Genomic DNA, 20,581 nt, shown 5'->3' on the forward strand with positions numbered 1-20,581 from the left:
TTTATACTGATACCTATATCTTTCGCTCCGGACAGTCAAAGAGAGAGCAGGTCAAGCTGGGCAGCAACAGGTCAATCACTATGAACAGGGCACCATCTAGTGTTGCATGCAGAGTATGAGAGAGCTGCACTTATGTTTGGATTTTTTTTTTTCCCCTTCAAGATTAAAGGACAGCCATGTTGGGTGCACTCGCTGGCTTCATGCCGTGTGCAAATTGGCTTTTCGCTCACATGATGCTCGGGTCAGTGCGAGGTTCGTCGCATGTGTTAAAGTATAGAGATGCAAGAAAGCTGAAACAAGCTGGACAAACACACAAAGGGCTCAGCGGACTTGAGCGCTGGTTAAAGCGGGTGGGAGCAGGGAAACAGATGTGATTGTTTGCATAGGCCAGGCTTATAAACCAAACCCCGAGGTGCTGCTACATGTGCGGGAGAAAGGAAGTTTAAGCTTCAACTACCTGCAACATGTTGTGTTCCCCCCCCCCACTCTCAGTGAGTCTGTTGTCTAATTTAGAGAAACATTTTTGAACAACTAAGTTATTGAAAAACACTTAAAAAGTACCAACCTAAAAAATAAATAAAAACAAAAAGCTTCCCCCAAGATCATTTTGGCTTAACAGGAGGGCAGGCACAAGTGGATTAACGATGGCTGCGGTCCAACTTTGAGGAGCTCCCGCCTCTTTGCTGGTTTGCCATCAAGGCTTACTGGGAAACTTAATGGATCGGAGCCACTTGTGCTTTCTCTGCTGTGACGAGTGGACACGCCTGCTGCTGTTTCAGGCAGCTCTTTGCTTCATGTAGCCATTTAGCAGACCAAACTCAATCATTGCATGTTGCTCAACTTTGAAGAAAAAGAAGATCAGATCTGTGTCCCGCGGCTGATCTGGGTGTGGCACCGTTACCTTCATGGTTTGATATGACAGGAAAAGTTATTCTGCATGACACATATCCCACGGAGCATGCTCAGCTCGCTTCTACCTTCCAAAAAACCCCTTTGACAAAGCAATAAAACACAGCAAATGGTGTTTATTGTCAAAGTGTTGGAGTAGGACAATGTTATATGTGCATAATTCATTATTGTGTACTCTAATTGTGCAACAAACTAAGCTACAGTATATACAGACATCTATCATTAACTGTTGATAGCTGGATGACAGTTATACTGTATAACAGTAAATCTAGTTGGCCGGTTGCTTGGGCAGGACAACCTCAATAAAGGCGATCCATCAAGAGTCCCAAGACTTTGGTATCATCTGCGCTGAATGCAAAATGGTGACTCTTACTCTTACAGTGTAATATCAATCAATACAACTAAACACAGCCATTAAAAACATCCACGTGAATATACTCAATGCAACAAATGTTATGCAGAAATATCTCCCCGCCCTCCCCCTTTCTCTATTACACTCTCTCGTTTCATCTCCATAAAATCCAGTAAAGGTTAAACAAACATTTAAATGTTACATATCCCATTAAAGTAAAAGAGAATAATGTTATGAGAACCCTCAGTCTACATAGCAACAATGCTTTGTGAAAAATATATGTAGAGTGTGAACTAAACATTTACATGATTTTACAGGTGGAAAGGAAACATCGCTTTGACATAACTCTTTAGAATAATAATACAGCCCCACAGTCTTATTAACATGCTATGATCTCTTGTTACTCACTCCGATTGCTGTTCATGTGATGTCAGGCCATGCAGCCTGTCACAGGTTTGTGGTTGTGTCAGTCTGTATACATATTTATTTGTATGTAAGTGTGTCTGCATGTCAGTATGTGTGTCTGTGTGTGAGTGTATGCACGTGTGCTTGCAGGCTCAACAGTCCCCAGAGTTATGCGAGTGTAGCCCGGTCTCCATTTTCCAGTCTCTCTGGTCGGTGGCGTCTCCCTGGCCTTGCTGGGAGGCGGCGGGAGACAGCGACATCTGTCTGCGGGGGTTGGCGCTGTGCATGGTGTTCCAGTGGCGCTTCAGATCCGACGCTTTGATGAAGGCTTTGTCGCAGGAGCCGCAGTTGAAGGGACGCTCGCCCCGGTGCTGCCGTTCATGGTCTTTCAGGTGGGACTTGTGCTTGAATGCCTTTTCGCACATTTGGCACGCGAAGGGCCTCTCGTTGCTGTGGACCCTTTCGTGCCTCTTCAGGTCGGGCCCCCTGATGAAGGCCTTGCCGCACACCACGCAGCGGTGTGGCTTGAAACCGGAGTGGATCTTCAGATGCTCTTTGAGGTGGGCGGCAGTGGTGAAGGCTTTGGGGCAGTGCTCACAGCCGTAGGGGCGGTTGGCGGTGAGCAGCCTCTCCTTTTTGGCGTTGTGGTCCATGGGCTTTGCTCCCGTGCTCTGGCAGGAGCCGTGGTCGCGGTGGCCATACAGCAGGTACTCCAGCTTCATGTCGCTGGAGGTCGATGAGCCCCAGGTGTGGCTGTGCGGCTCTTTGCCCATGTTGGTGTTATAGTTGTGCGGCTGAGACACGTGTGAGCCACCGGGCCCCATGCTATCCATCCCCTGATCATAGAAGCTGTTCTTCCTCACCTCCTCCATAGCCAGCTCCTTCAGGATGGCATCCTGAGCTCTCATCCCATGGTCACCCGGAGCCTGGTTTTCCCGCGTTTTCATGTTGGTCAGCTCGCGTTTCTGGGTGCACAAGTTATCCAGGAAGTTGATGCCCAGGATCTGACCAGACGACATCATCATATTGATGTCCTTCTTCCTCACAGCCAGCCTGGCTGTGTACATGTAATTAAGCACCTCCTCGAAGATATCCGAACGGATGAAGTCCAACTCCACGATGGAGTTGTCCTCGTCGCTCTGTTTCTTAAAGAGCTTTTTGAAATAGTTGCTGCAGGCGGCCAAGACACAGCGGTGAGCCCTGAACTCTATGTTTTCCACCACGACCACCACATCACAGTGCTCACCTTCCAACCTCTGCTGGTTGAGCATCTTCAGAAAGGTGGCTTTGTGGTCATAGTCGATATATCTTAGTAAATCAGACATGTTGCAGGACAAACTGGAGCAACCTGCAGAGGGGGGCAGGGAAAAAAAAAAAAAAAATCAGCAAACTTGTCAAATATTTTGATTCCCACCAAAGAACGAGGGCATGCATGCACCCTGCACAGCTGAGGGGTGGAGCTCTATTTGCATGCCACTTTGGAAAATATATACAGGTAGCGTATGCAGCGCGCCTAACAAACAAAGTATCGGAGAAACTTGCAACCAAAGGTGAACCTGTTCATAAATAAGCGCCCGACAGACAAGAGAGCAAACAAGTGGCCAAACAACCGATGCAGAAACCCCGAAGAAAAAATACGGCAGGGCCCAGAGCCGCAGTAGCGCTAATAATAAGCAAAAACAGAAAAGTAACGGCAGCAGAAACAAACACGCGCACTATTCTCCACTTAAAAAGCGCGTTTTACCGCCGAGTTCGCGTGACAGTCGCGTCGCGTGCAGGAAGGATAACCTTAGCAAGAATATTTCACATTTCACTGCGCCCAGCCATTTTGGTCAGCAAGCCTCCATTGGCATGTTTCTGGTGCCTTTAACTGAGTTCACAAACAGCAGAGGAGACGGCGGCGAACAGACCGACAAACCTCCAAAAACCCGCCGCGCGCTGTTCCGCGCCGCCCGAGCAGACAAAGAGGAAATAAAAAATGTTATTACCCGAAGCCTGAACGCGATTCCCTGTGTTGTCACGCAAGGCAGTCGACGACGATCCAGAGCTGTCGTTTTTCCTCTTCCTCCTCTTGTTGTGACTGTGCGGCTCCACAGGAAATGCTGCATTGTTCTGCTGCCACCTACAGCACCGGAGCGAAGCGCGCTACCGAGATCGTCTATACACGCGGTGGTGACTCACTCTGCCGGAAATCAGACGACGTGCTGAATATATTGGTGATTTTTAAATATAATACAAACAAACACCCATCAGATAGTCCGTCTGTTCACGTCTTGAAGTTAAAATTAAGAACATTTGATTACAAAAAGTATTTATTTATTCATATTAACTGAACAAAATTGCCAAGAAATGCAGATACACAGTGACACTCAATGAGACACGTGACACCCCCTTAAGGGACAATTCCCACTAGGATTTAAATACCAGGGACTCTCCACCATTTGGTTTTAGAATTGAAGAAGTCTGTTGGATGAAAGGTGAAATGTCTTCAAGAAACATAAAGAAGTCCACTCGCTTTCAGTCCAAGTCTTAGACATAACCTGGGTGTCCAAAAACCTACCTACAGACACAAAGTATCATCTGGGCTTGAAGCTTTTCTTTTTGATAAGCTTTTAGCAGGGGGAGACCTACAGGGGGGCACGGGGAAGCAACAGCCCCCAGCTGCCCACCACAACTTTTATGTTCATCACCCCAGTACAGTCATTTAAGTTCTTTTTCTGTATTTATTTTGGGGAACTTTTGGGGGGAGGGGGGTCTCATTTATACAAAAAAAATTCTTTGTTTTCTCAAAAGAGATAATAATACAATAAATAGATTTAAAGTGTTTTTGTGGATATTTTGTTGACTCTGTTACATGTAGGGCTTTTCACATACTTGCTGAAGAGGTATGTGCCCCTCCTTTGCCCCCCACCACACACGTAAAATTTTCTGTTTTTCGGTGGCTCAAGAGTTGGGTGTTCGTCTTGTAATCGGAAGGTTGCTGGTTTGAGCCCCAGCTCGGACAGTCTCGGTTGTTGTGTTCTTGGGCAAGACACTTCACCTACCGCCTACTGGTGATGGCCAGAGGGGCCAATGGTGCAATATGGCAGCTTCGCTTCAGTCTGCCCCAGGGCAGCTGTGGCTACAACTGTAGTTTGCCTTCACCAGTGTGTGAATGTGAGAGTGACTGAATAGTGGTATTGTAAAGCGCTTTGAGGGGTTCCAAAAAGCGCTATATAAATGCAATCCATTATTATTATTAATTAAGATGCTGAAATTTAAGAGTAGCGTTCACAAGATTAGAAATGAATACGTGAGGCAGAGTGGTTTAGAGAGGACAGGCTGAGATGGTTTGGACAGGAGGGATGGTAGATATACTGGACAAATGATGCTGAAGATTGAGCAGCCACGGGCGTTTACTCCAATATTGTTCAGCAGGAGTGTTAGTTCATGGGCTACAGCCCAGTGTGGTCTCAAGTGGGCTAGAATGCTAAAACAATTACATAATGCACCATTGTGCCACATGTTTTCTACTGTCACTACATGTGTGACAATTCTTAAAAAAACAAACAAACAACAATAAACAAGCAAAAAACAAAAACAAAAAAACATTTCTATTGTAGATTTTTAAGTGTTTCAAAAGTTTCCTTCCACCTGGAAATACTTTCACTTTTTTTATAAATTTCTAATCCTGTGTGTAATTAATATTCTTTGTAACCACTGTGGTGACATTCATGCGACTCTGAGGTGCACTTTAGTAACAAATGCACATTTACTCACACAATAAGAGACGGAGTGAGCGCTCTTACTCTCTATAAATCTTGGGAAATAACCGCACGTACGCAGAGGGGCGGGGCTTCCGCGTATTCACAGTAATTACCTCTGACTGCACAACGCCTGTCTTAATTAGCCCGCGGGCTCTCCTTTTAACAGGTCAATTAAGGGTTTGGAGCATTTGGTTTCATAAATAATAGATGGGCTGCAGCTTACAGCCTCAACCGCCTCCCATCATCATATTTAAACATTAATTTAACTTTAATTATGTCATTTTTAGAGAATTTCACCCTGCTTAAGTTTGATTTTACCGCTTAAAGATCGATCCGTTTCTGCCGTGTGCTCAGCCTAATTGATTTTAGCATATTTCCATAAAGTGAAACTTTAAGATTTAACAATTTAATATCAAATTAAAATCAAAGTTACACATAATTTAAAATTAGCACAACTATTCAATCATATTTCCACTATTTTAACTATATTTGGAGATGACAAAAACTGATACTTAAAGAGGCATAAATGAGTGCTGACACAGGTTTCAGTACTGTGGTGGTTTTTATTATTTTAGAAGAGACCAGCAAATTAAAAAAAACAAAACAAAACAAATGCACTTGCCACTTTTGTTGCACCTTTTTGAGGAAAACACAGCTGTACATCAATAATACTCATTTTTTTGGATACATTAGAATGGATAAGAGGGGGGCAACACAGCTGATGTGTTCAGGGTGGGCGAAAGTGGAGGGGGATTATAGATCTCTCTTGGCTTTGAATGTAAATCAGGGGAGAGCTCGCCAGTCTGAACCCTTTGCCTCACAGTCACACAAACCTGGGACTTGTGCTGCAGCTGATCATCTACCCTGGAGAAAAAACAAACCCTCCACAGGCAAATAAAATCCATTTCATGCCCAGAAACCTTTGATTCCTTGACTTTTTTGCCAGGACATAGTCTCTAAAAACCTTGAAGTGGGGGAATCAATGAGAAATGATGAAACACTGATATAAAGGAAAATGCTATTCAAGTAGACATGACAAAAAAAAAAAAAAAATCAACTTTGAAAGATAATTTGCTATTTTCCTAGGAAAGCTTTGATATGTACAGTACGTAGCTGTAGTGATTTCTGTAGTGACATACCTGCTGGATAACCACGGAGCTGTTTGAAGGAATGAGGCGATGCTTGCTTGTAAATAACGTTGGCACTTCTACTGCGAGGTTAAATAGTGTACGCTCTCTAACATATACAGCCTACAGCGATTTTAAGTTTCCGGAGTGATGGCTTTATTTCATAAATAAAACGTTGCTACAATAATTATTCTCAATAATCATAAAAATGCATCAAAGTCATATAAGGCAGTGAAAGCAAAAGGTTTTGCTTGCTGCACACAGGGATTTGGCGTGCAGACGGCTTGAGGAACCACTTGGAGAATCACATGGTTTTCTGTATAATCTTGTTTGATAATGGAACGTTGCTTCCTTCTCATGCAAAATGCATTTAGTTGTTTTGCAGATGATGGCTGTGACTAGCGGCGGAGCTGCAGCACTTGGAGAGTAGGAGGCCTTTCTAGTCTTCTGAGAGTCCCGACGTTATATGTGGAGTTCTGGATGCTGGATTCTGGGAGGGTGCAGAGGTTTAAAAAAAAAAAAAAAAAAAAAAAGCCCTCAGAGTTATTCCTGTAAGAGGAGAGGAAATAGAAGTCAGTGAATCCTGTAAGCTGAACATTTACTGCCACTGTTCATTCTGCCAAAGAGTGAAAATGAGCCTCACTTCAGCTTAAGGCAGTTAAGTTAAACAGACGCTCAGAGAAAAGTTAGAAAAATGCAAATATACAAGACAGATACACACAGGCTAGTCGGGCAACAGGAAATCCACAAAAGTACCATCCTGACAACGGATTCAACAACTCCTACACGTGTTTAGACCAGGGGTCTCAAACATGTGGCTCTTTTACCCAACCAGCAGCTGCTTGTAGCTTTTAGAAAAAAAAACCCCCAACAACTTCACTTTAGACCCAATTTCCCTGAACTTTAATTACAGTAGCTAGCACAGTTGTATAGCACGGATGTATACACAAAAAAATGATTTATCATTAGTCCCCCCGACTAAGAATTATTATTTTATTTACTGTATTTAAAACTGCCTCCACTTAAACCCAGCTCCACTTTGTTGGTACTTGAAATAAGTAAACAATAACTAAACAACTTCAGTTATTATGGCTCTAAAATATCATAAATGCAACAAATGCTAATGCAATAAGAATGCAAAGTCCAAATAATCATAAACATCTGCATAGCAGTCACAAGTGGTAAATATTTGAACTATTTACACCTATTGGTGATGTTTAATGTTATTTATACTTTATTAGGTTAGGAGACTAGAAAAGTTGAGGTATTTTTTTAGTGACAGCTGGTAAATAAGTTAAAAACAACAAGCGCATCACTAATAGCTCAAAAAGTAGGCCTTATAATATTGCCTTTTTAAGTTATTTTAAAAAGTTAGGCGCTATCATTACTTATATCTTCACTCGTTGATTTATTGGTTAAGGGGAGGGAATATTTAGGAATCATTAAAATCACATAGTAACACTAACAAACTAGTTTATTTTCCCTTAAGAAGAACATGTTTATTGTTTTTACCTGTGGCGCTTCACAGTTTGACAGCTACTAATTTGTTTTGTTTTTTTTAACCACCATAAACCACCAAAAAAAGAAAAGAAAAAAAGAAATCATCATTGTCCTGATGAAGACGCCCGTCTGAGGCATCTCATAACAGTTTTTGTTGCGGGAAGTAAACATGCTTCCAACTGACATTTGTTTCCAGGTTGTGTTGACCGTCACAGGCGATTTGTGTCCATGTCACATTTCACTTTTTCAATCTGTCCTGAGGCTGGGCTGTATATTTTTTTGCTAACGGTCTGTCTGCATGCACGTGGCTTTATTCTATGTGTTTTGGCCTTTCATCCACACAGAAAATGGAGCTTTCCCCCCCCCCCGAAACTCTGTTCTGTGTTTACATGTGGACAAGGAAAACCAGGATTTTGGCTTGCAATGTCAAACTTGTTCACCTTCATCTTCTTTTCCAGTGTCAGACTGTGTCACACTTTATCGCCCTTACTGGTCCCCCTATGGCTACGATTGGCCAACATTTGTATACAGCTAGGCCTTGAGTCACCACCTGTTGATATCAAATCCTTCACACCCACATTAAATGGCATATAAACAGGAAACTATCTCAAGCAATTTAAAACAATATAAGTTACATTTTGACTTCATTGTGGACGTGTTCCTAACATGAGAAACAAAAAAGGAAGAAAATGGTGATTTCCAATTTTTCTGGTTGCACCACCACTCTGTGTGTATCTAGCACCCAAGGGAAACAACAACTATCCAAAACACTACAAACATTTATTATCATGTTACCAGAGCTGTTCAAGCACACTCAGATAAGACAGCACACACGCAAACACAGGACTGAGGGCAAGGCTGCAGAAACAAAGTCAAGCATTTCCATCTGGTGAGTCACACAAGCACACACATGCACGCTCGCTCATCCCAAACGCAGCGCCTTGGGACCGTTTCAGTCAGTCAGAGGATAAAGGAACAAGTTTCACTGCCAAAAGGTGAACTAGAGTAAAACTTGACAGCGAGCACTTTCCAGAGACTATAAATGCTTGAGAGAAGGCAACTAGAATGACATGCTGTGCTGCAGTGAAATGCAAAGTTCTTTTATAACAGCTCCACACATGAGAAAATCCTCACAATACCCACAGTGGACAAGTTGAAACACAAATGGCTGTATTTGCAGAGTTTGTTGAAACGCCATAAGGACTGCTGACCTATTTTTCCCTTCGTGCAAAAACAGGGAAGTGCAACTGAAAGCAGAAGTGTGTCACAGTGTGCCCTAGAATCATCTCAGGGATGAACCCCAGGCTCTGGTGTTCATTTCCATGAAAAGCAGGCTGCTGTCTGCTGCAAAATTATTGCAGTTTTCGCCTTTGTGTCACAAACTTTTCATAGAGTTTTTAAAAGAACAATTAGTGAACAACTTTCAAATCAGATTAAATCTGATATTTTATGTCACATGCATATTCAGTAGTTTCAAAAAAGCCCTAAAAATTAATTTCTCCAAATGTAATCTTTTTTGTGACCTGTACAACTGGGTACACAAGGATTTCCTCAGCTAACATATATAATTTCAAATTTACAGAGCGTAGTTGAAAATAGACCAAAGCACATCTGTGTGCACTCAAGATCAGATTTCAGTCCATACGGGCGCGTCTGCAGTCGCAGGCTCGGAGCGGAAGCCGGTTCAGCTGGAATTTAATCGCTCATCCCTGCCTGTGCTCTTTGTGAGCTACCACAATGCAGGCAGAACAATATATGGAAGATCTTTTCACTCAATGTTTCACAACATGCAGGCATAATTTCAAACATTTTTCCACATGTGTGTCTAATAAATAAATAAGAATACACTTCTTATTTAGAAAACTGTAATATTAGCGCAGCAATTTAAACTTACAAAATATCTTTAAAAAAAGGGAGTAAAGACATCTTTAAACACACAGTACATGGCTGTAGCTCTCAAATAAAAGTTCATTGTGTTTCTCTCCAGCAGAGGGAAGTGTTGTAGCCATATTGCACTAGATTGCATGAGACTGCCGGCAGCATTACTGTAAATGTTTTTAAGCCTTGTCATTACGAATTGAGACTGTAATATCCGGCCTGTGTGCACACATGCATCTTCAGTCCTTTTCCCTGCAGAGGGGAATGAAATGACAGCAGCATGATGCATTAGTTGTAAGTACCACAGAAACAGGGCTATCTGCACCAGTGAGAAGAAGTGCTGATGGAAAAGCAGCATGCCTAAGAGAGGAAACCAGCTTGAAAGAACAAACAAGAAAAACAAAGCCCAGTTCAACCAAATTAAAACCAGACTAAACAGGACAGCGCCGGGATCGGGACTTGGGGCCTTGCTGTCTTACCTGGTTCAGTCCTCCCCCTCCTCTGGCGTGATCTCTGTCTCTTTATGTACCACTACTTTGGTCACTGACATGTCAGGGTGCTGTTCTTTAGCCTCCTTTATGGCCTGAGCCAGAGCCTACATACGGGAGTGCAGTGCCAAAAGGGATCACCAGGGGGAGACAGAGAACGGAGAAAGGCAGGGAGGGAGCGGGGATGTTGGATTGTAAGTCAGTATGCCAACAGGGAAGTCATTTTTAGTCACATTTCTTATACGTCCAGAACTTGTTAAGCCATATGATGAGTTAATTTGTTTAAAATGTCACGTTAGCCCATTCCTGTCCTAAATATCCTGACGGTTACTAAGTCACCGCTCAGCACTTGACCTTTTTAATTTACCACACAATCAAATAATCAGCTTTGCAGAAAGAGAAAAATAATGAGTATGGGTAAGCAGAGAAACAGTATGAAAGGACTAAAAGACCTCGTCATGGTCGATGTCTGCGTCTCCGGTGATAACGATCCTTTTCTCGATTCTTGTCTCCGATATGCCTCCTTTCACCGTCTGACCAACAGAAAACACATAAAATAAGATAAGATAAGATAAGATAACCTTTATTAGTCCCACACGTGGGAAATTTGTTTTGTCACAGCAGGAAGTGGACAGTGCAAAAGTTATGAGGCAAAAATTAGAATACAATAAGAATAAATACAGTACACAGCTGTACAGAATAGAATAAAATAAAATACTATATACAGTAGAATAAAATAAAATAAATATACAATAGATAAAAATAGAATACAAATACTATATACAACTGAGTAAAAATACAACGATGACAGAAAGGATTATTGCACTTAGTATTATTGCATATGTATGGATGTGTGTGCTTGATCAGTTAAAGTCTTTATTATGGAGTCTGACAGCAGTGGGGAGGAAAGACCTGCGAAATCTCTCCGTCCCACACCGTGGGTGCCGCAGTCTCCCACTGAAGGAGCTGATCAGTGCTGTCACAGTCTGCTGCATGGGGTGGGAGATGTTGTCCATCAGGGATGACAGCTTAGCCGCCGTTCTCCTGTCACTCACCACCTCCACTGGGTCCAGAGGGGATCCTAGAACAGAGCTGGCCCTTCGGATCACCCTGTTCAGTCTCTTCCTGTCCCCAGCAGAGATGCTGCCGCCCCAGCAGACCACACCATAAAAGATAGCAGAAGCCACAACAGAGTCATAGAATTTCTTCAGGAGTGGGCCCTCCACTCCAAACGACCTGAGTCTCCGCAGCAGGTACAGCCTGCTCTGCCCTTTCCTGTAGAGGGCGTCTGAATTATGAGTCCAGTCCAGTCTATTGTTCAGATGAACACCAAGGTACCTGTAGCTGTCCACAGCCTCAATGTCCATACCTTGGATGTTCAGTGGTTGCAGTGGAGAATGCTTGTGCCTGCGGAAGTCTACCACCAGTTCCTTGGTTTTACTGGCGTTGATCTGGAGGTAGTTCAGCTGGCACCAGTCCACAAAGTCTTGGGTCAGACCTCTGTACTCCTTGTCGTCCCCATCAGTGATGAGGCCGACTATTGCAGAGTCATCAGAGAACTTCTGCAGGAAGCACTGGGTGGAATTGTGGGAGAAGTCTGCAGTGTAGATGGTGAAGAGGAACGGAGCCAGAACCGTTCCCTGTGGGGCCCCCGTACTGCAGACGACCCTGTCCGACACACAGCCCTGAGTCCTCACATACTGTGGTCGGTCGGTGAGGTAGTCCAGGATCCAGGTAGTGAGGTGATGGTCCACTCCAGAGTTCACCAGCTTGTCCTTTAGAACCGAGGGAAGAATAGTGTTGAAGGCACTGGAGAAATCAAAGAACATGATTCTCACAGTGCTTCCAGCGGTCTCCAGGTGAGCGAGGGAACGATGTAGGAGGTGAATGACGGCATCATCCGCTCCAATGCCAGGCTGGTAGGCAAACTGAAGTGGGTCCAGTGATGAGCTTATTAGGCGCCGAAGCTGAGCCAGTCACTGCAATACTCCCGTCAGCTCGTCATAAGAAAGTCTTAATCTAGGTATCTGAACTTGTTTGGCCTTTTTTGTAGCTTAAGCAGCTGATGATAATACTAATGATGATGATAATAATAATAATAATACTACTACTAATAATAACAATACTAAAAGCACCGATAAAAACAAAACTGTAATAACTCATGAAAATAAAAACCAGGGGATGGATATATGCATCTGTTTTCATCCCCTTGGGCAGGCACACACTTGCGATCACTTGATGAGAACACTTTCCCGGCTTATTCAGCGATTCAGGTTTGAAACTTGCCAGAAAGAAGAGAGACGCTCAGATGTACAACAAGCGTGAAGAGTCTAAAGCATAGGTGTCAAACTCTGGCCAAATTTGGCCCGCAGCCTAATTACATTTGGCCCGCGAAGCCATACCAAATTACTATTAGAGCTGGCCTACTGGTGTTATACAGCTAATATATATATATTGTTTAGTATTAAGCTTTGCTTGTTCCATAAGAAAAGATTCATTCTTATATCTGGAGGAAGATTTTTTTTTTTCAATAAATATTAATGTTAGCCCGCAACTTTGTTCCAGTTTTGAATTTTGGCCCACTGTGTATTTGAGTTTGACACCCCTGGTCTAAAGCAACAACAGATGTGCCCTGACCTTTGTGATGTGTGTGGTTGTCGTGGTGCTGGTGGTCTCTGAGGTTATCGTCTGAGCACTCAGCAACACTCCGGGGTCTGCATCACCGTTAGTCTCAACCTGTTGATACACAAAACACTCTACATGAGCACTGCACATAAAACCATCTAAACACAGCAGCAGTACTACCTTCTTTAAATTCCAATAAATACTGATTAGTGGAAACCTCAAAGCTCAAACTCATTCACGTTTAGTTCTTTTTCAATTACGTTTCAGCCTCAACTAACTCCTGAGAAAATTATCTGGATTGTGCTGCATGCTGCTACATGTTGACTTTTCCCACCATATAGTAGACAACTGTGTGTGTCTGTTGCTGTGCAGGTAGTGTGTTTCAGCCAAGTCTGCAGCTGAAGACAAACAGTGAGACAAACTGCAGGTCAGACGATAACTCTTGGTGGTTTTAAGTGAGCCACACATTATGCACAATTATTTAATCAAGTGCTTCTCATTTTTCCCAGTAATGCAGCGGTCCCCAACCTTTTTTGCGCCACGGACCGGTTTATGCCCGACAATATTTTCACGGACCGGCCTTTAAGGTGTCGCGGATAAATACAACAAAATAAAACCAGTACCGGTACCGAAAAAAAGAAGATTTATTCATAACACACGCGAAAAGACCCAGGAAAACCGAGTTAACGACAAAAACGATAACAAAATAACGCTGAAAACCGATAAAAACCCTGAAAAACCATACATTTCACACCTGAGCCTCAACTTTCGCGGCCCGGTACCAAACGACTCACGGACCGGTACCGGTCCGAGGCCCGGGGGTTGGGGACCGCTGCAGTAATGTACTAACACTGACATGTTTATTCAGCCCAGTGAGTCTGTTTGTCTTGTGTGAGAATCTTTGTCTCTCTTGGTGGCAGGAAAGCAACTAGTGACACACTTCACATTTAACAGTAACCCAGTAATCAGTAATATTTGTACTAAATAAATAATTAAATGTTGCCCCATGTAGCAATGTTACAGAATCCTTCCAAATATTCCTGGATCCAGATTGACTGCATCAGGTAATCACACCAAGTTGTGCTAAGCTCCACCTCTGGTGAAATTTTAATGCAAATCCCTTCAAAACTTTTCCAGTAATTTTGCTATAAACAAACAAACAAACAAACTGAACCAATCACATAACATCCTTGGCAGAGGTAGACATACTTACCCCCCTGCAGTTTTTAAAAGCATGCCTAAGGGATGCGAGTACCCCATTTAACAAACGCTGACTTAATCCATCGCTAATCCATGAAAATTTATAGTTGAGCTTTAAAGCTGCAGTAACTCCAACTGCTGCAGTTCCCATCAGCTCTACAAAGCTTCAAAAATGTGTTTTTATCTCATTTCTTACTGCTCAGACTTTCCAGTAACTTCAGTGTTTTGACTCACTCTCACTGGTCGTCTGCTGTCACAGCAGGCAGTTGCTGTACCTTTTTTCTTTTTGCGTTTCTGATAACTGTTCTCCATTAAATGCTGGCTGCTCACCAAGCAGATGATAGTCAGAAGCTAGCAGCTGAACACAATGCAGCTTTAAGCTTCAAAACAAACATTTCTCACAAGAGGTAGTGGGGAGCAAAATGGCGCTAAAAGTCGGGTTAATATTTGACCTCCCAGGCAAATGCAAACACTGCACTCAGTGAACGAGTGCTGCTCTGCAACATGATTGTCAGTTCACCTCAAATCCTGCTGTTGCTACTGCTAAATTTCTTATACCAACTCGTACACTATTCCTCCATCACTGCCATCCAATAACTACGACAGTCACACATTGTGGTCACATGTACCTCTGCAGCTTCATAGGTGATCGTTTTTGTCTCAGTGTGGATCACGGGCATGTCTTTGGTAGCCACTGCGGTAATGTCGGGACTCTGTTTGACAAATACACAAAACAGGGACAAATAAATGCCTGCAGGGGAAGACCAGCATTATGAAAAGCACCCTACCTGAGTCAGATGTTATGCCTGAAATCAAATGCTACAGGTGTTCACTGTTAACTGTGTGCTTCTGTTCTTAAAATAAGTAAATCACATTGACTAAAATAATGCTAATAAGCTAAGCCAAGGATGGTCACCGAGTGCCTCAGATCTCTAAAAGAGCATGCAGTCATGTGTTAGTCCCTCATCCAGTGCAGGGGAGGACACTGAAGAACGGGAATCACAAGTTTTCTATCAAGTGTGTGCACCACATCAATTAAAAGGTCAGCTGATCTGCACAGCAACAAACTGCGGAGTTAGGAGCTTGAGAAATAAATCCATGCGTTTGGCAGAGCTAGATCGATTACTAGTGGTGGGCCGTGATGCGGGGGGAGATGGTGAGTCTGTAATAATGAGGCTGAGGCGTCTGAAGCTTATGCAATGTTACCTCCAACCGAGGCACAGCAGAAGGCGAATTGGAAGCTGGTGTGTGTGACCTAAGGAGTTCAGATAGAGTCCCTTTGTGTGGGCTTGTCTGGCCTCGCACCTCAGTTTCTTTTTCCAGTGCTTTGCCCTCTACAATTTCTTCTGATGCCATCATATCTCCTCTCCCTTCTGACTCATTTTCTTCCATTTTTTGCAAATTCACTTCTTTATTGTCATACTTGTGAGGTACTCCCTTCTTTACAGCCAAGGGTTTAACCTCTGCTTCCTCCGTTTCATCTTCTGGGCTTTCCATCTTAACATGGTAATATTTCTCTTTTTCAAACGGCAAACGGTTTGACATCTCTGAAAGTTTCTTTGAGTCATCCTCTGTACACTCAGGGGCCACTGGAAAACATTCCACCACCTCTTCATCCACCTCCATACCATCTTCTGTCTTTACGGGGAATTCTTCTTTGAAAAATTGTACCTCATCAGAGAACTGAACCCTGTTCTTCACTTCTGTGTGCTTCTTCTCCCCTGCATGTTTAAAAGCTGCAAACTTCTTTTCTAAAGACTCCAAAAACCTCTTATTTTTTTTCTTCATCGGGTTCCTCCTCTGTTAAAGGCAGCTCTCCTTGCTTTCCATAACCACTAATATAATCAGGAAGAGTAAATCTGAACCCATCATTGCCATTTTTTAACATCGGTGCCTCCACCTCTACATCTGTTAAGCTTAGCTCCCCAGCATTTTCATGGCTTGTGGCTCTGCTGTAGGGTGCGATTGCTCGGCCTGTACAGCCTCTGTGGTCTGGATATTTACCGATGGCCCTGCAGACTTGGCTGGGAGTGCCTCCGTCTCTATCACCGGTTTCTCCTCCTGACCAGCTGGTGCCTGTGAATGATAATTATATCATTAGATAATGTCAAAATTCAAACACACAGGGCAAATTCAAACCTGTAAAGGGAACAACTGTTAGTTATGAGCACGTGTACAACCAGTACAACAATTACATACAACCTGTGTTCCAATACTTATTTACTGTAAGGGCCAGAGAGCAGTGGTCACCTTTTGAGAGGAGGAAACACACTCCAACGTAGACTAATGGGACAGGAAGATGGATGGACACAAGAACAGAGAGAGAGAGGTGAAGAGGGAACAGTCAAAAGTCACAGTCTGGATTTAAAGAGCCAAAGGAGAGAGCATGGAAAAGGAAAAAAGGGACTGAAAAGTAAATAATGTAATGATTGTATGGAATACCATTATGTAACTTATTAAATGTGCTGACTTATGACAAATCCTAAATCCTTTAAACAAAAATCCGGTTTTAGAATCACTAAATCCACTAGGAGCAAATTTCCACTAATCTGCTTTTCAAAACTGCTCCATAAGAACAGTGAAATCTCTTCTCGGGTAGATCCATACAATTCCCCCCCCCCCCCCCCCCCCCCCCCCCCGACCTGTTTATGAGGCAGAGGGGATTTTGGAGGATGAAAGCTGCAGCAGTGGCACCGAGCCAGGGCTATGAAGTCACCGCTTTCAGGGAACTGATAACGGAACCGAAAGAAAGAAATGGTGTCGCTTAGCAGAGCTGTAGAAACAGACAGAGACCCAATTTCTTCCTTTATCAGCTGCGGGAGTTAGCTGCTACTGTAAGGCAAGCTGTTAGCTGTCAACAAAACTCAAAAACAAACCCAAAGCAGCTGCACTGAAAAAGAAGCAGCGGGCCCGACTGCAAAAGAAACCAGCGGTTTGGCAAGAATGCGTGTAAACGCTAGGTGTTAAGGGACTGTTAGCCATGCACGGGGCTTGAGTTATTAGACCGGTTTGGTCGCTGCTGGAGTGAAGGCAGTAAATGAGGCTAGGCAGCGGGTGGTGGTGGTGGAGATATGAGGGGAGGCAGCCAAAACTGAATAGTTACTTTTAGTTTTCATACAGTACCACAACTAAAGATGTAGTTGAAGATTCAGAAACTGTAATCTGAGTCAGGCTGGACTTTGACTGCTCAGACTGGACTTCTTTGAAAGTGAAGATTTCTGCTCTCTCCTGTAGTCCATCAGAAGTCTTCATATCTTTTACTTCCTTTGTTGACATACTGATGAACTCTGGAGTCTCCGTCTTCACCTCCTCAGAGATCCATGATGCCATAGCCTTCTTAGGCGAGTCAATGTCTTTAATCTGAGTCATGCTGTCTGTTTTTATCTCCACCTTCGGACTCAGCATCTTGGCGGCTGTAGTTTGAGCTTCTGTAACAACTGAAGTGTCTGCTCTGGGGATTTCTTCCTCTTTAGAAGCCATCCGCATTACATGCTCATCAGCTTTAAACTCTCCAGGGACAGCACTTTTCTCTTTGCCCTCAGTGTCTGATTTATCCTCGGCGTCCTTCAGGATAATTAGCGTCCCTTTCTTGTCGCTGATGGCTTGGGACACTTCTTGTCTCATAGCTCCGGGGCTGACCTTCACCACCAACCTCTCTGACACGTCGTCCTGGGACTCAGGGGTTTTCTCCTCCACCTCCCTCAGGGTCCCGTCCATAAAGACGTCGTCGTCCATAGTGGTTGACAGACTAATCCCATGAGGCCCAGAGGAGGTGGGCCCATCAGCTGTCATACTATCCACCACATATTTCACCAGATAACCTGCTGCCTGGGGAGACACTTGGCTTATTGGACATGGATCGTTCAAGTTAGTAGACAGAGGACATGACAAAGCCAATACACAGCAGAAATAAAGAACGCATAAGGAGAAAACACACACACACACCTTTTGCTAAACAAACTTAACATAACATTTTACATATTTCAGTACATTTAAAGACTGGGCAGTCCTAAACACTGGCCATAGGTTTAATTTGAGATTTCTTCTGTTGTTTTTCTGTGATTTGCTAACCAACTTTTGTGGATGTGGTCAAGTCAATTTAAATTCTTACAACAGTTTAATGGTTTGTTCAACTACAATCAAATCTGGAAAAAACATGCATTTGCACCACAACGGCGTCCTACTCTCAACGACCACAGGCAATTTGCAGCTCTTAGTAATCACACTTCAATTTCTCCAAGAGCTGCAAGTTCTAGTGTCCCTCCGCAGAGACAGAGGTACTGTCACTATAAGAACTAATGAGTCTTTAGCGGTTTCTAAACTTGAAAAGACAAAAAGGACGTTTTAAAAGCTTTCAAACAGCGGCCAAAGAAAGCTTAGAGAGTGTTGAGGGGGAAAAAAAAAAAAAAGCAGAAATTGATAGAAACACTGTTCTTTCAAAGAACCACAAGCTACAAGTAACTCCACATAGATAAAGGTAAAAACAAACAAACAAAAACAACAAGTCTCACACATGTTCAATATTAACTCAGTGGAAGCAGCTTACCTCAGTGATTTTAGGTTCCACCTCTTTTGTCTCATCTGCTGCTGGCTCATCTTCTTTAGTCTGCAGAGGGAACAAAACATAAATAGACATTTAAAGAAAGTCACATATATTCAAGAAAAATACAAGAACGGGCAGAACCAGTGGAACCGCATGTTCCATTGTGGCAACTCTGGATCCTAAAGCTCCTTCACCTTCTTGCCTTTTAGTCAGACACACTGGTTGTCAGTGACTCGTCTTCAGACTTTAATTAGTGCCGCTCATTTGTCCTGTGCAAGTCCATCAGATAATTTTACACATCACAAGTAAAGGAGAAACTCTGATAAAAATGCACATGTCACTGAGCACAACAATCACACCACTGATTAATGACTTCATCATCCATTACCGAGACAAATTAATATGATAATCAGTTACCGAAGACATGAGCTGATAAGAGGGAAAGAGAAACACACTCACTGAAATTAACTTTATTCAGCTCTGAATAACTTTACAGATAATTCTCCTCTGTCAAGGTGCCCATCGTCTCCTTTCATATGCACTAAAACCATTTGGGATGCAAAATGTGTGACCACACTTGCACCGTTTGAGAAAAAATAAAAATCTAGGCTCATTATGAATATTAAATTTACTGCTTTATGAGTCAATGTGCACTAAATCCTGAACTGACTACTTTTTTTTTTTTTTTAAAGCAAAAAAAACCAAAGGAAATCTCCTTGGTGATGTCATGCTCTACACACACATGCCATCATTCAGTCTGCTGTGGTGCTGCAGCTTACATCCAGCTCCAGCGGCTCTATCATTGGTGCCTCATCCGATCTAGGTGAGCGCATAGGGGACGAGGAGAGTCTCTTCTCCCACTCTGTCAGACCGGGCGTGGCGATGCTTCCGTCGGTCTCCAGGAAGGAACGCTTCAATTCGCTGATGTTGGTTTGGTGCTTGACGACCTCCGCCGGAGGCTCTGTGTCCTAAAGTGGCCGATCAACCGTGATACAATGATGAGGGCAGGAGCAGCGCGGAGGGAACGACGGCCATGCTTCATGTACGCAATGGTAGCTTGCATTTCCAAAGAATTACCAAAAATACGCGGACAGCATAAAATGCAGCTCGGAAAAGATCTGCGACGTAAACTTCCGCAGACCTAAATCAGTTGCATTATTTGCTTCCTCGGCTCTTCATACTTATTGTTCACAGGCCTGTTTAGGACTTTGTCCAGGCTACCTGTGCAGCAGCTAGCACAAAACGCAAAACAAAAGCAAAAAAAGGTACACCCACATGGCAGCTGTTAAGAAAGTAGCAGCTTGTACTGAAATGCTAAAGAAGCATTTAAGACTAGCTTAATTTTCTGGGGCGGGGGGGACTGGTTTCATGCAGAGATTTACAGATTTAGTTTCATAGGTTTAGTTAAGAAGAACACTCCCAAATCTCATTCAAGGTTAATAATGACCTATTTCAACTTACCGGTAGCCTGTTTTGTCATAAGAATGCATTTGGATGCTCACAGCAAGTCTAACTCCCCAAAATGTCAAATACTAGCAGCCACTCATCAGTTAGACACATCTGTTACCACTTCGATTACCAGTTAGGTTTCCTCTTACCAAAGTAACCTGCATGCACATTTCAGTCATGCATTTTTTTTCTTACCAACCTCTAGCATCAGATTACTATGTCTGATAAAAACGTTTTCCCCTTTTACTCGTCTTATGAAACTATACTGCAAAGACAAGAAAGGGGGAGAGGAACTGTAAATAAGGGAATTAGATGCTTTATTAAAATCAAAATAGTTTTAGGAGAAACTGGGAGCCTCG

General features: G+C 43.2%; 2 protein-coding genes across 17 annotated transcripts in view; both read right to left on the reverse strand.

The window, feature by feature from the left end:
- Positions 1-1,005: 1,005 nt before the first annotated feature.
- Positions 1,006-3,788, reverse strand: zbtb14 (zinc finger and BTB domain containing 14). Its single transcript, XM_026150742.1, has 2 exons — positions 3,655-3,788; positions 1,006-3,014 (listed from the first exon to the last, which is right to left on the reverse strand). Exon 2 carries the CDS (start codon positions 2,989-2,991, stop codon positions 1,819-1,821), a length of 1,173 nt encoding a protein of 390 aa, XP_026006527.1. The 5' UTR covers positions 2,992-3,014; positions 3,655-3,788; the 3' UTR covers positions 1,006-1,818.
- Positions 3,789-5,951: 2,163 nt separating this feature from the next.
- LOC113009891 (protein 4.1) overlaps positions 5,952-20,581 on the reverse strand; it is a 45,552-nt gene continuing 30,922 nt past the window's right edge. For 8 of the 16 annotated variants that reach the window (XM_026148466.1, XM_026148465.1, XM_026148467.1 and 5 more), the window contains 11 exons: positions 20,422-20,487; positions 19,553-19,741; positions 18,777-18,836; positions 17,354-18,058; positions 16,481-16,513; positions 16,235-16,306; positions 14,860-14,943; positions 13,043-13,141; positions 10,858-10,938; positions 10,397-10,512; positions 5,952-7,088 (listed from right to left, as the gene is read on the reverse strand). In XM_026148466.1, the coding sequence (XP_026004251.1) occupies positions 10,402-10,512; positions 10,858-10,938; positions 13,043-13,141; positions 14,860-14,943; positions 16,235-16,306; positions 16,481-16,513; positions 17,354-18,058; positions 18,777-18,836; positions 19,553-19,741; positions 20,422-20,487 (1,500 nt within the window). In that variant the 3' untranslated portion in view covers positions 5,952-7,088; positions 10,397-10,401. The remainder of the gene's footprint in view (positions 7,089-10,396; positions 10,513-10,857; positions 10,939-13,042; positions 13,142-14,859; positions 14,944-16,234; positions 16,307-16,480; positions 16,514-17,353; positions 18,059-18,776; positions 18,837-19,552; positions 19,742-20,421; positions 20,488-20,581) is intronic. The other 8 variants (XM_026148469.1, XM_026148472.1, XM_026148478.1 and 5 more) reach the window with 5 other exon arrangements.

This window comes from Astatotilapia calliptera, chromosome 18 (assembly GCF_900246225.1).
Source record: "Astatotilapia calliptera chromosome 18, fAstCal1.2, whole genome shotgun sequence".
Taxonomy (NCBI): Eukaryota; Metazoa; Chordata; class Actinopteri; order Cichliformes; family Cichlidae; genus Astatotilapia; species Astatotilapia calliptera.

What these genes read in the sequence shown, in the direction of transcription:
- zbtb14 (XM_026150742.1), bottom strand. Translation starts at nt 2,991, where the DNA reads ATGTCTGATTTACTAAGATATATCGACTATGACCACAAAGCCACCTTT.